General features: G+C 44.4%; 1 protein-coding gene across 2 annotated transcripts in view; it reads right to left on the reverse strand.

Annotated features, from left to right (window-relative positions):
- Positions 1–15,814, reverse strand: part of JARID2 (jumonji and AT-rich interaction domain containing 2) — a 167,615-nt gene that overhangs the window by 37,688 nt on the left and 114,113 nt on the right. For both annotated transcript variants that reach the window (XM_066579388.1, XM_066579389.1), the window contains exons 7-8: positions 8,547–9,561; positions 2,191–2,687 (exon numbers count right to left, since the gene is read on the reverse strand). In XM_066579388.1, coding sequence (XP_066435485.1) covers positions 2,191–2,687; positions 8,547–9,561 — 1,512 coding nt within the window. The remainder of the gene's footprint in view (positions 1–2,190; positions 2,688–8,546; positions 9,562–15,814) is intronic.

A 15,814-nucleotide genomic window follows, 5' to 3' on the forward strand; every position in this document is an offset into this window, starting at 1 on the left:
TTCTTCAATATGCATGTCCACATAATCGGATTTATGGAACATCTAATAGTATTATTTGTAATCGCCTAAATTAGTTTTCATACGAAATTTTAGGGCCGAGTTACAAATTTGGAGCACTGCATGTCTGAAAATGTAGCCAACATGAAAGCTTTAATCCCTTAATGAGTTGTAGCGGATGTATCCATCATGGGCAGATGCTAGTTCTCGAACTATGACAGATACAGCCATCATAGCCTTCAACGGTCACAGTACGTAAACATTGGGCAACCGCTGTCATAGACGACTATCTCAACAAGCCATCGAAGTAATCCCCATTGGGTGATGGTACATAGTTATATGTACTGGCAAACATGATTGGAACTTTTCTCCTTTATGTGTTGAAATGGTCTCTCCACTTTTTTGTTTGACATCACAAGTATGCTTTAGACTCCTTAACACAGAATCACTAGTGTAAGGCCCAATGTTCACAGGTAAATAGGATTCCGTGCGGTAAATCCCGCACGGAATCCAGCCATGCCCACGGCCAGTGAGCTCTGCGTACCTGTATTATTCCGGCGGCAGCATCCACGCAGACCTCTCCACTTCCAGGTTCGCTGTACTGCGCATGGTCCTCACAGCTCGCCGTTGGACATGCGCAGTACAGTTCTTTTTTCCTTTTCAATCTCCTGCTTTTTCGCGGGATCCGCAGCACATCTGCAGTGTCAGCTGCGGGTGTGCTGTGGATCGGACGGCTTTCGTTCACTTCAAATGAAGCTGTCCATGCGGGAACTGCACAAAAATGGAGCATGTTGCGATTTGTTTTCCGGTCCGCAAAACAAGTCTGCATCCATTTGTGGACGCCCGTGATCCCTATGGGTGGCTTGATTTGCGGATCTCCTGCACAGGTGCCCTGCGCGGATTCCGCAAATCAAATTCACCCGAGGACATTTGACCTAATACTGTTTTATCTACAGATGAAGGTGCTGTGTAAGACATCCATACATCTAAAAAATATATTTTATGAACACACAATAGGTAAATCCCATTAGATGTTGAGATGAGAACTTTGTGGTCCACAGGGCTGCTAAACTAAAAAAAAAAAAAAAAAAAAAAGACACTTTTAATCACTTAATTTGCATTAATTTCTGAAAAAAGTGATAAGAATACTCACTACACTCCTAGCTGTAGGTGTTCAGCGGTCTGCATAGCTCCCATTTGGGCGAGGTCCGACGCGTTTCCAACACTTTATTCAGAAGAGCGCTCTTGACATCTGAGCTCTCTTTTAAATAGTGTTGGAAACGCGTCAGCCGGGTGTTGAACGAGGTCCGACGCTGGATTGGAAAGGGTTGATAAATAACACACAAATCAGATCAGCCTACTTTTACCACCTAAATAAAGTATAATACATACCGAAAAGCAGTGTTGGAATTACTTGGATGTGCAAAACATTACCAGAGCTTTTCTCTGCAAGGACTCATTTCACATGGCAGAATCGGGGCTGAAATTTGTGACCAAATTCACATCAATTTAGCATTCTAAAGAACGTTATGAAAATATGCACAATAGGTCATGTGGCATGGATTTTTCCACATGTGGGTTCTGCGGCACACAGATTTCCCTCATTGACAGGCGCTAAATCCACACACAGAATCGCATCAAAATCAGCAACTGTAATCTGCGAATCAGCCTCCGTGTTAACAGTCAGATCCACATCTGGAAAATCTGATGTGGATCTGACAGTTGACAGCCTGTGTGATTGGGACCTTAAAGTCAGATACCAGATTTTCAAACTCTAGCTTGGCCATTAAGGTCCATACAGGCTTGGCTGTTAAGGGGTTAGAGTTGTTGGCTGACTGAAAACAAAAGAGGAGCAGCAAGTGTTCTAAAACAAAAATATCCCCTCCCAACTTCAATCCCTGCTGATCAAAGGTAGATGCTCTGGCGGTTCCTCTGCCCAATCACTGGCCTCAGTGGCCATACTTCACACTACTGTCATCACTGGCTGACTGTGGACAAAGACCAGCAGGGGACTGTCAAAGCATCGGTGCTGGGTTGAAGAGGTGAATGCTAGGTTGTTGTTTTTTTTCATTATTTTAGAACGTTTGCATCCATCTTTTTTGCATATATTTTCATACAATAACCTTTGTCTAAATCAAAGATTGGTATGATCTGTGGCAGCAAAGCAATGTATAACATTTTCGTTTGACTTACTTTATAAATGCACTTGTGTAGGTCACCAAATAAACTTTTGTCTTGCGGTTCCTCTTCTGTGCACTCTTTTTCCTGAGCAAACAGCCTTCGTCTTCCATTTTTCAGAGGAACGTCCATTTCTTTCAGCTTCCCACGCAAGCCATTTCGGTGCACCACTCCATTAATTAATCCATTTTTGGGCTCATACCTTGGGAGCAAATGTAATCTGTATGCATTCTCAGAATGCCCCTCTAGTGGACCTTTCTTCTTCTCCAAGTTCTCTTTCTCCTGCAGAACTTCTTTCTCCAGTTTCTTGTGCTCCTCGGGCGAAAGGGAGTCGTAGGAGAGAAGGTATTGACAGTAGGCCTCCTGCAGCTTTGCCAGGCGATCCTGCGCAGTTTTAGGGATGCGGAGCATGTCAGCTAATTTGTTCCACTTCTTGAGGTCCGTCACTTGTTGCATACCTCCCATTTCATTGATGAGTTGGAAAAACCTAGCTAAATCCAACTCACAGCCTCCTATGCGAAGGTTGTGGGGGGGGAACAAGAAAAGATAGTTACACACTAAGATTGGTGTCCGTGTTAAATACATTATTAAGTTCTTGCGGGAGGAACAAGACTTCAAAAGGAATGAGCAACACTTAGCACTTTAATTTGCTGGACATCTGGCAGTTATTGAAGCAGTGTATGGAACATATATTTGGACTCTTGCCCGAAGTCCAAGACTTCATATTAGTAGACAAACATGGCTACAGTTGTCAATCTCAATTTCGTCTATTTTCTGGACAACGTATTAAACAATCATGGACAGCTAAGATGGTGTTCACAGTTGTGTTAGAGCATTCGGACTCCATTTTTGGAGAGAAGAAATGGAATTAGACATTTCCGTTTGAATCCATTGGGTTTTCAAGCACAACAGCTTCCCATTTGCTTCCGTTCTGTTATGCTTATTTTATTATTATGATGTCTATAATGGAAACATAAAAGAATGGAAGTAAACTGCAGCTTTCTGGTTTTTGTTTTATTTTTAGACCCATCGAAATCAATGGTGAAAAAAAAAATATATCAAAACAATTAACTCCAAAAATGGAATAAAAAGACAGAAAGCCCTACGGCAGGTGTGAAAACAGCTTAACATCTTTTTATGGAAAAATTAGAAAAACAAAAAAATGAATGATAAAGTATATTTAGAGCTCAATATAATGATACAATTTAATTTCCAGCGTTTACTGTGAGCTGTAGAATGAGAAGTCCAATCATAATGACCGGGCCAAGAACTAGTGCCCACAAAAAAAAAAAATATGGAGGCAGCAATATTTTTTTCATGGACAATGAAAAATGGATAAAAAAAAACCAAACAAACAAAAAAAAAAACAACTGACTGTCAAAGAATTTCTGGACAGTTGACAACTCTAATCATCAGCAGTTCAATATACACCGCCGGATGTCTAACAAGTTATAACACAACTTAACGCTGTATGCATTCTGCTTGATTTTGGCAAAAAAACATTAAATCCATATCCTACACTGACCCTTTTAGAACTATTAGTACTTCTTCCAAAACTAAAACCTTTAATAAAGCACCAAAAGCAATATTGCATTCTGAGTAGATGGAAAGTTAGCCGATGCCAATCAAAGACCATAACTGATCAGGTTCCTCAATCCTATTCTCAGCCTTGACCACTTGCTAAAGAGTGCCTGCAACAATAAGCATCCACTAGAACCAACACTATTTCTATCACTACTGAGTACATCAGGAGCTACAGCAAATACAGGACTGGCTACCAACGTGAGGCAATGCTCTTGGTAATAAGTCAGCAGAAGAAAGTTGGAAACACAAAAAGGGAAAAAACAAAAATTTACATCTTATGTCTACAACGCACATAGAAAAGCAACTGGAGAGAAAAAAAAAGGATTGGCTTACGTTTTCTTCCCAGTGGTTTTGGCTTAAAATATTTCAACTTACCAACTTACCACTTCCGCAAAGGTCTTGACTAACATTAGAAGTGACAGGTACCTTGACCACGGGCCTACTTTCAAAGGTGGTTGCTGGTAATTTCAGCAGAACTTAAGATACGCTACTTAGGACACTCTCTTGAGATTATAACGATCAATGCTTCACTTCAAGAAGATCAGCAAGATAAAGGTTGTAATACAGAACCCCCATTCTGTCTGTGCATCAGCATGGTGGTTATGTATTAATGATTCCATTTACAATCTAAATACTAGAGAGGAGTCCAAAAAGTAGGGGGGGTTCATTGGGGCTTCAGTGGCATGGTCTTCGGTCAGGACAGAGCGCTGTGCAAGGTTCTTGAATGCCTGCTAAGCATATTGCCACAAAGAAACAGAGAGAGATCAGTTTAATAGTCCACAAATGGTACATAGAGTTGTCACAAGTGGGGGCAAAGCCACAGAAAAACCATCTCTGGGCCTAGTCATTTAACGAAAGCATTCGAGCTGCCGAATCTGGACCTAGTGTTGAATTCTTGTATTACATCACATAAATCAGAAACCCAACTTAAAAACTTGTGACAACTCTGAATATATACGTATATCTCTTGGATATATGCATGGTAGTGTCAGCATCGAGAAAGTCAGCGTTACAGAACTTATGGAATTTTGCTATGAAATTCTAAGTGCCGTTTCGGCAAATAGGAAGTCAAATAGCAAATTTGTTTTTCTTCCACTATAGATCTTGAATTGATGGAAACATTCGGAGTAATTAGACTGCTGCCTCTTTAAGTTCTTTCCTGCATATGATGAGCAATGATTGAAGATAGTTCAGCAGAAACTCCAGTTAAGTTATTTAGCAGGAAAGATGGGGGGAAAATCGAGAAACTTAGTGTCTGTGCTGACACCCACGTGCATTTGGGAGAGAAAAGGAGTCCATCGTGGTGCCTTCACTGAAGCACTTAGATAAGGACCTATTTTCTCAACCATCCGTAGGAAAGCAGATCCCATATCACAAGATATTCTGCATACAAAAGGTTTCACTGAACATGCAACTTCCGAGGGCAAAAAGTTGCCAGACTAGGGATACAAAGTCAGGCCATAAAAAAAAAAGGCCGAATTTGCCCATGTAGTCAAGCAACAGGAAATAGGAAACATCAACCGCTTGACTTGACTGTCGGTCAAATGTAAGTGCCTACTAAGGCACCAACATTGATTATGGATTGAAACATTCAATAAAACATTAACATTCAATAAAACGTAAGTTAACGAGGGGGCAGTGTACTAAAATAGAGCAAAAGGCCACAGAAAATACAGCAGCTACATTTTAATTTATGGTTTTATCCACTATTGAATAGGAAGGTGGGGGGGGGGGGGCTGAGGAGTTGAAAGGACAAGAAACCATTCCATGGATCAATAATGCTGGATAGAAAGGATAAACAGGCAAATAATTGAGAGAGGTGCTCCACATATGGTTATATGAATATTTAAAGGTGAACGCGCCAACAGGTAGCACTCTCTATGCATCCATATAATTGGTCTTTAGGGAATTGCCAGCTCAGTCCTTTCCAGGATTCACGCCTTTGTGTTGGCTTCCAATGCATATTTCCAACAAGTATGCAGACCTTGTTCTAGGCGCCGATCCTGTGCATAAAGACCATCGTGGAATGAAATTAGCCAAGTATAAGACCAAGAGTTTGTTTAAAAAGAATAAATAAAAATTACTTTAAAAAAAAAGGTCCATAAAAACATTGTTTCTTGTTCGGGCCAAGCACTTCCTCCTCAAAATGTAAATAAAATGTGCTTTTGGCCGCCTGCAGACGAGCGGGTCGGATCTGGCAGCGAGAATTCTCGCCGCGAGACCCGACCCGAGAGCCTGCAGGGATGAGCGCGTGCTCACCCGCGCCTGGCGGCCCCGGCTCTTTCATGTGTCGGCTGCCGCGCAGCCGATGCATGCGCAGACCGGAGCCGGCGGCCGGGTGAGTGCGTGCCCCGCACAAAAATAGGACATGCCGCGGTTTGTTTGCCGCGCGAGATTTCGCACGGCCAAACTGCGGCCGTCTGCATAGGACTGCGTATTGTAATGCACTCCTATGCAAACTTTCAGTGGCGGAAATCCCGCGGGAAATCCCGCGGCAGGATTTCCGCCCGTGTGCAGGCGGCCTTAAAACAATAAGGCCTCATGTCCACGGGGAAAATCAGATCCGCTGCAGATTCTACATGTAGAATCTGCAGCGGGTCCCTCCTGCCCCGCGGACATGAGCGCTGAAAAGCAGAATTTAAAAGAATTTACCTATCCGGAGCGGACCGGGAAGGTCTGCTGTTCCTCACGGCCGGATCTTCTTTTTCGGCCGGCGGATGAATTCGTCACGCCGGCGGCACGTCGACGTGCCGCGCGCATGTGCCGGGCACATCCGCCGAGCCGAAGCAAGAAAGATCCGGCCGTGAGGAATAGAAGACCTTCCCGGTCCGCTCCGGATGGGTAAATACTTTTAAATTCCTATTTTAGGTCTCCCGCGGATCCGGACGGCTTCCATAGGCTTCAATAGAAGCCCGCGGGAGCCGTCCCCGCGGGAGACCCGCACGAAAATGGAGCATGGTCCAGATTTTTTCATGCTCCATTTTTTTTAAAATCCCTTTTATTGACCATCCGCGGGTATTTATCTACCCACGGGTGGTCAATGCATCCCTATGGGATGCGGATCCGCATGCGGGAGATCCGCTGCGGATCCTAAATCATATTTTGCCCGTGGACATGAGCCCTTAATCCTTGGTTTTAAACCCAAAGTGCAACCAGTGATGTTCTTTATGCACAGGACCTTGAACAAGGCCTGTATAGCTTGTTCATTGGAAGAATACAATGCTGGAAAGAAGTGTGCATACAGGACCCTCTTTTATCAATATCTATAGGGCCTTTGTAGAAAAGGAGCCCAATTGTGGTAAGTACTGTCCCCTTTGCTACCGGGTAGGTAGACCGGAGCAGGACTCCATGGAGAAATTGCATTTGTCAGCAAACAAGGAGGTGAGGAACTGACCCAAGGACTGTGGAAAGGTTGTGGCGGAGAAAACGAACACCATCTCTTATGCTCCTAGTGGCAAAACCAATGATTGGGACAGTTTTGATCTTTCACATAGGGTCCACTCTGCTCTATGGACCTCCTCCATTTGGCATGTTCAAGGGCATATTACGAAATAGACGTTTAAAGTTACTATCAATATAGAGGAGATACAGCATACATATAAATCATCTTAGTACACTGCCCTCTCTTTCAATCAACTTAGTTCGGACATCTGTAAGGAAAAGGAGTAGATACATGGGTGAATGCCTGGACAACGAAAAGAATAGGTCCACGAGTTCCCCCAAGTCGTAAGAGAAATCCACGGGCACACCTCTTTTGTAGTCCAAGCTAGTGCGCCGACACAGGAATACACCGACACATTGAAACATATTTGTAGCTCCTCTGTAATTTTCTCAGCTCTTAAAATTCTAAATGCTTGTTGAAAATGTTTCAACTCGCCAGAGTAAGGAATGTCAAAGAAAAATCAGAAAGCGGTCAATGGCTTTATTTGTAGGTGCGCGTTATGAATGGAGTGAAAGCGAATTAAAACGGGAACATTTTTTATGCAAGCGAGAAAGCACGGCATGCGATTGATGAAGCCTTATGAATAATTTGGGGGTATAGCACAGTTTTACTAATAGATCAGTCATACAATGGGTTAAAAAAAAAAAGGTAATGCAGGCAACTCAGAACAGTGACAAGGTAAAACGTACAGCCAACAGCCCAAAGAGGTGAGCGATAAACTGGGCACCTTCCAAGATGGCCGTTTTTTACTTGTGAGATATGGAATGACACACCGCAAGCACAAAGCATCTTAAGACACACACTAAAAATAATCTTACGACATATGAATTCTGAAACGCTTACAAAAGAAATCCCTGATGGAGCATAAAGTGGAGCGATGAGTAATGAGAGAAGCAACAAGGGCAATGTCTAGATTTTACTGACATTCCTTCAGGACTCAGAATTTATCACATGAAATTTCTTGGGCTTGCTGCTTCATTGAAGAAGTTAATTAAAGATCATGTAGATAACCACGGAAAAAAAAAAAATCAGCACATGATGTGCGCTCATTTCAGAAGCTTAGGTTTCCGAAATAGAACGTATAGACATTTCTTGACTTCTACAGAGGAACTACACCAGAAAGCTAATGTAGAGAGAAGAAACAGAAGTGCAGGAAATTCCCTAAAATTATAGGGGACACCAAAGCCTATAAGGTTCCTATAGAGAACAAAAGAAGGACATTAGCAGAAACAGAAGTTTGGGACACATCCAATCTGCTTCCCCGATGCTTCTGCTTTTGGAGAGAAACCCAGTATGTGAAGCAGCACGGACACAATGTCCCAGGCAGCTTTAGTTATACCCTCACCTATTAGAGGAAGCTCTTCCATGATGATGCCCTGAGATTTGAGGTGCTTTTTAATGCAGGCTAACCGCTGCACATTGGGACCCCAGCGTCGACCCAGCTTGTGGATGTGTTGGTTTTGCGTCACAAAGCGCATTTCTTCATTCAGCTTGCACTCCGGTCTCCAGTCCGCTGGGGGGATCACCGTGCACATCCCATATTTCTCCACTCTGGCTCGGATGGACTCAATATAGATCAATGGGTCATGAAACTCCTTGGCAGAGGGTCGAAGGACAGGAATCTCACACATGTCTACGCACCTGGCCCTCTCCGCAATTTTTTCAGGTTTTATGGAGTCCACAGATTTGTGCAAGGAATCAGTCTGCGAGGTAGAACGATTTTCACAGCCAGCATCTTCCGTCTTACTGCGGGTTTGTGTAGTTAGTGTGCTCTTGGCTGCAGAGGCCCGCTTTGGCCTGTTTCTCTCCAGCACCTTCTCTGGCACATCTTTCTTGACATGTCCATTAAGCACCTGTTTCTCCACAGCAAGCCTCTTGCTTCTAACCTCTGGCAAGCTGGTTGAAACTTTCATTTTTTTTACCAAAGGCTGTGTCTTGTTGGGGTGGTTTGCCTCCTCCAGACGTCTTTTTGAGTTACGCAGTCCCTCCCTTAGCTGCCGCCCCTCTTCCCTAACGCAAGTCTTTTTGTTCAACTTGCCATTCACCTTGACACAGCTAATACCAGTGGCACAGTTGGGCTTGGATGTGGTAAGAGATAGCACCTGTTTACGAGTTTTTGCATTGCTGCTTTCTGTGGTCCCTGAGTTTGTGTGGTGAATAGATGAACTGGTTTTGTTGTGATTCAGTTTGGTTGCCTTATCCAGTTCTTTCTTGGCTTTGGTGTATATGACAGTTCCCTTGGTCACCGTTGCAGTATACTTCACAGTTTTGGACGGTGAAGGTCTTGTTTCTCTCGTCTTTTTGGCACCGACTGCATTAGAACTCGATGATAACCGAGTTATTCCATTCACCTTGGAAACCTGGAAAATTGTGAGAATTGAAATGCCATGAATTACAATATTAAACCAGTAACAAATGAAGTAAAACACGAACCAAGAAAACGTCATACGTTTGTTCATGGATATGGCCTCCCACAGTCTGAGACCTTTGACCCTTCATACTTAGCCAAACTGTAATGCCGTCATTTGTATTTACCATGAATTTCTGGATATACAGATCAGGTAGTAACACGCTTCTCTACAGGAACAGCAAGTGCTACACTGGCAGTTTCTTTCGATTGTGTACACCAGTGTTTCCCAACTCCAGTCTTCATGATCCCCAACAGATCGGGTTTTCAGAATTTCCTTGGTGTTGCACAGGTGATGTAATTATTGTCAGTGCCTCAGACATTGGCAAAGGTGTTCTCTCTATAGGATATCCTGAAAACACGACCTGTTGGGGTCCGTGAGGACTGGAGTTTGGGAGACACTGCTGTACAACTATAGCCCCCTGAACAGTGACTTCTTCGTTTTTAGTTAGACTCTTTCCTATGCAAATTGGAAAAATGGAAGGAGAATGATTGGCCTTCTAAGGCTGCCTGTCCACAGGCGATGATCCTCGGGCGATAAATGGTCGGCGGATCACACTGTGTGAAGCTTTCCATAGGGTTGCTATTAGAGATGAGCGAACGTACTCGGATAAGCACTACTCGTCCGAGTAATGTGCCTTATCCGAGTACCGCTGTACTCGTGCTGAAAGATTCGGGACGCGCTGCGGAGCGGGGAGCTGCAGGGGAGAGCGGGGAGGAACGGAGGGGAGATCTTTCTCTCCTTCTCTCCCGCCCGCTCTGCCCCGCTCCCCGCTGCGACTCACCTGTCAGCAGCGGAGCATCCCGAATCTTTCAGCACGAGTACAGCGGTACTCGGATAAGGCACATTACTCGGACGAGTAGTGCTTATCCGAGTACGTTCGCTCATCTCTAGTTGCTATGGAAAGCACAGTGGCGGCATCCATGAGCAGATAATGATAGCGATTCGATAGCTCGCGGGGTTTAACTTTCGGCATGCTGCGATTGCCACGATTCTTCGCGGTGAGCCTATATATCAGATAGGCCCATCTCGAAGACCTGTCAGGGCCTCCCACTCCTTCCCCGATAGCGATATTCTGCCTCGGCCGTGGACAGGGGGCCTTACTCTTCTCTCACCTTCTCAGGGTTTCCTCACACTTCTAGGTGCTTTCCTTAAGAACAGATACCTTACCTGTGCAAAGACTTTGTCCTAGGCATGGGAATCTTGGCATGGGTTTAGTTTTCCAAGCAGACGTTACAAAGTTTTATATATAATCCGAGCAGGGGAGCTATACTATACAACTTAGTATAATAATATACTACTAGGCATCTGGAACAAGTAGTAAATACACTAATGAACTATTTAATAGTTTATTCAGCACTAGACGGTGAAGTTTTGAGCATGAATTCTGTAATTTGATTACAGTTTTTGCCTAGAAAAATGTGATCTGTAAAGTTCATCTTTAGCCAAAGGCGATTGAAGAGGAGATACAAAATAGTAAAGGCACCCCTATTTTGTTTTAGACCTGGCAGCAAGGAGACATTTCCAACAGTCTGACAACTTATAATTAAGTGTGTCTGTCTCCACTACTAATACATGCCAGACTGTCTCACTATTAGCCGGGAAGCATGCTGACATTTATTACTATGTAACTTTAAAGATCTTAACAAAATTGCTGTAAGTCTGTCGAGCCTACACAAACGGTGGACCAGTCAAGGGTTTGTCTGACGAGCCTACACGCACGGTGGACCAGTCAAGGGTTTGTCTGACTAGCCTACATGCACGGTGGACCAGTCAATTGTCTGACGAGCCTACACGCACGGTGGACCAGTCAAGGGTTTGTCTGACTAGCCTACATGCACGGTGGACCAGTCAAGGGTTTGTCTGACGAGCCTACACGCACGGTGGACCAGTCAAGGGTTTGTCTGACGAGCCTACACGCACGGTGGACCAGTCAAGGGTTTGTCTGACGAGCCTACACGCACGGTGGACCAGTCAAGGGTTTGTCTGACGAGCCTACACGCACGGTGGACCAGTCAAGGGTTTGTCTGACGAGCCTACATGCATGGTGGACCAGTCAAGGGTTTGGACACACCACCTCATGCTTTTTCTACCTTTTTTATTTTCTACATTGTAGATTCATATTGAAGACATAAACTATGAACACACATGGAATTAGATAGTAAACAAAAACACAAGAATATGTTTTATATTTTAGATTCTGTAAACCAACCCCCTATTGCTGTGATGACAGCCTTGTGCACTCTTGGCATTCTCTCAACCAGCTTCATGGGGTCGTCACCTCGAATGGTTTTCAATTGACAGGTATGCCTTGTCAAGAGTTAATTTGTGTGATTTCTTGGCATCTTAGGGTACGTCCACATGTATCGCAAATGCTGCCGAGTTTCCACAGCAGAAAATTCCATGGCAAAATTGGCATAATTTCCACATCAAAAATATTGGTATGGATTTTGTCTCGAAATCAGCTGCAAATCCACAGCGGATATTGGCCTGCTGCTCCTGTCTCCTCGCGATCAGCAGCCCCCATTTGACAGCTGTTACTAAGCGCTGCAGCTGCCAATCCGGTGATGTGGAAGTGGGTGCATCGGCTGACTGGTGGTCGCAAGCCCTTGGTAGCCATTGCTGGGTGAGGGATGTGACGGTTGCTTCGTATGCTGCATTGGGGGGCTGCTGACCATGAGGGGTGAGGGGTGGCAAGCAGAAATCAGATGAGGATCCGTTTTTGATGTAGAAATGCTCTGCAGCATGTCCACCGTGTGTTAACATAGCCTTAACGTGTTTAAGGCCATCAGCTGTGTCGTGCAGAAGACGTAGGGTTGGTACACGGTCCCATAAAGTGTTTAGCCCTTTTCAACTACTGTTATAATCCACATTATGGCAAGAACCACTCAACTAAGTAAAGAAAAACAATAGTCCATCATTTATTTAATACATGAAGGTCAGTCAATCCAGAAAGTTTCAAGAACTTTGAAGGCATCCTCAAGTTTAGGACTCCTGCAGACAGCCGGGGCGGATCCTGCTGTGAGAATTTTCGCAGCAGAATGCGACCCGTGCCCCTGCAGAGACCCAGCGCTCACCTTCTCCCGCTGTCTCGCTCTGCTCTGTGCCGGCTGTCGCACAGCTGCGCATGTGCAGAACAGAGCCGGTGCGTCACCAGTGACGTTTCTGTGTGAGCTTCTGTGAGCGGCATGCCATCACATCTGGTTTGCGCTTAGTGGGCCCATCGTTTATTTTTCAACAGAACAATGACCCTCAAGCACACCTCCGGGCTATGTAAGCTAAGGAGGAGAGTGATGGAGTGCTGTGTTACATGACATGGCCTCCACAACAACCCAACTAAAGCTCAAATGAGATTTGGGGCGAGTTGGACTACATAGTGAAGGAAAAGCAGCTAACAAGTACTCAGCATCTCTGGAAACCATTCCAGGTGACGACCTCACGAAGCTCATTGAGAGAATGCAAGAGTGCGCAAATTTGTCATTAAAGCAAAAGGGGGCTTCAATGATAGAAGAATCTAAAATATAAAAAACATTCTGTTTTAACTTTTTTTTTGTTTACCACTTTATTCCATGTGTGTTCCTTCACAGTTTTCATTTCTTCAATATGAATCTACAATGCAAAGAAAATATTATATCTGTATGCATACATAGTGCGCTTACAAATCTGGTTTCCATGTACAGAGTTTCAGACCAAGTTAAGCAAATGAACCGATCACATGTGCTACTTTCTTCAGTTCTATATGGTCTCAGATAACCTCAGAGGGACATTTTGGCCAAAAAATTAATTAATAAATTCCAACCTTCTCTCTGGGGATAAAAAGAAACCAAAAAAGTCAAAAGTTTCAAACTGAAAAGAAAAAAAATGTAAGAAGCACCTCAACAAATGAATGAGAGCGTGTTAGTAATTAACGAGGATGTTTAAGTGAGACACAAGCTATGTAAGCAGGTAGTGAGGCCATGTAGGAGCTTTATCCTCAATCCTCTCACTTCCTTCCCAGGAAAACACTGAAACTGGTCTTCAACTTTTCCAGCAAGGAAAAGGTTACAGCTGTTGGAAGCAGAGTCCCCGCTGAGATCTGGGTAGACATTTCTGATGTCCATATAATTAAAGATGAATTAACGGGAAGGAGGGTAAATGACACAATGTATATTCATAGAGTTTCTATTCAAATGACCAATAAATATAAATTACTGTATATACTGGAGTATTAGCTGACCCGAGTATAAGCCGAGTCAATAAGTTTTACCACAAAAACTTATTGACTCGAGTGTAAGCCGAGCTAGACTCGACTATATACTAGGTAAAAAAAACCCCGCAATACTCACCTCCCAGCCGGCGTCTGTGTCCCCGACGCGATGGCCCCCTCGGGGGCTGCGGCAAGCTGCTTCAGACCTACCCCGCTCTCATCTCTCTGCTCGGTTTTTAATTCCCCCACCGTCAGCGCTGTGTAAGTAAGCGCTGTGATTGGATCGAGCGCCAACCAATCACAGCCGGCGCTCGATAATCCAATCACAACCATTCAGTGAGGTCATTCACTGAATGGCTGTGAATGATCGAGCACCAGCTGTGATTGGCTGGCGCTCGATCCAATCACAGCGCTTACCTACACAGCGCTGACGGCAGAAGAATTCAAACTGAGCAGGAAGATGACAGCGGGGAGAATTCTCAAGCAGCTTGCCGCACTGCCGGGGAGACAATCGTGCCAGGGACACAGACACAGGCTGGAAGGTGAGTATTTTGGGGCTTTTTTTGTTGTTTTTTTTCTGTTTTTACCTCACTCAAGTATAAGCCGAGGGTGGCTTTTTTAGCATAAAAAATGTGCTAAAAAACTAGGCTTATACTCGAGTATATATGGTATTAATGTGATTAATGCCATAAACAATGTATATAAAGCATCTTAGGGCTCTCTCACACATGCGTTTTTATCGCAGATTACACACATGTAATACGCAGTAAACACACTTTACATTACATACAGCATGTAAAATGCGTGCGCAAAGAAAGACCCAACATGCTAAGATAGGCCGCCTGCAGAAGGCCGGGTCGGATCTCGCAGCAGGATGCAGTCCCATGCCCCTGCAGAGGCTGCGGCTTACCCGCTCCCGGCGTCTTCATTCTCTGCTATGTGCTGGCTGCCGGGCAGCCAGCGCATGCGCAGAGGAGCCGGCCGGTCCCCACTGACAATTCTGCGTGTGTTTTCATGCGGGCAAATCACGGCCGTCTGCCTAGGGTTGTGTTATCTGATGCAATCCTGTGCAGGCGGGCACAAATTCTGCGGGAAATCCCGCCACGGAATTTCCACCCGTGTGCAGGGGGCCATAGCGTAGGGCGATCTTTCGGCACACAGCAATACGTAGATTATTGTGTACTGCTGTGCGCTCCCCGTGCGGGTGATACATGCACAGTAAGCCCTGGTAAACGTGTGAGCGAGACCTTCAGACCATTTTACATAGACTAGTAAGTAAACACTGCGTAGCTTGCCAGGCTGTGTTAGCTTGTATGGCTGCGTTTACAGATCACATTTTTGATTTGGGTTTAAAACCGCATAAAGAAGAGAAAAAAAAAAAAGTGCATGCAGTTTTTTGATGCGCTATTTAGGCCAGATTCACACAAGGGTATGTATATTTGCGTTGTGCTTCTACGCATGCTACTGCAGTTTTTATTGTTATTTTTGTGCGAATCTGCATACGCAAAAAATCTCGCAACCACAGTTCCGAACATTGAAACACCCAATTAGCCCAATTAGTTTTATATGCTCTATTTTCCTGCGCAAATATGCAGGATAATAGAACACGCTGCTTTTTTTTGTGCAACGGAATTGCGCACGTGCATGTGAACAAACCCATTAAAATCTGTGTGAATCTGTCCTTAACCCCTTCAGTAGCAGGTTTATTATTACCATGTCATGCCTCACAGGGCAGGTTTTTAACAAGCAACAATGCAATTTAATCTCACAAGTATTTGAAAGTACTGTACTACTTTGACAGTAGGTATAATGGCAGGAAAATCTCCGGGGTTTACTGCGCTGAGTGAGTATGCAGTAAAAATCCCGGAAGATTTCAGATGACAGCTCAGTGCTCTGCACATTTCAGCACTAGAGCTGTCCACAGAAATCTTTCAGGGTTTAATTGCATGGTCAGTGCAGCAAGGCCCAGAGATTTTCCGGGCGTGCCACTGAAGGTTTTAATAACAGAAAAACTGCAAG

This window comes from Eleutherodactylus coqui, chromosome 9 (genome assembly GCF_035609145.1).
Source record: "Eleutherodactylus coqui strain aEleCoq1 chromosome 9, aEleCoq1.hap1, whole genome shotgun sequence".
NCBI classification, from domain to species: Eukaryota; Metazoa; Chordata; class Amphibia; order Anura; family Eleutherodactylidae; genus Eleutherodactylus; species Eleutherodactylus coqui.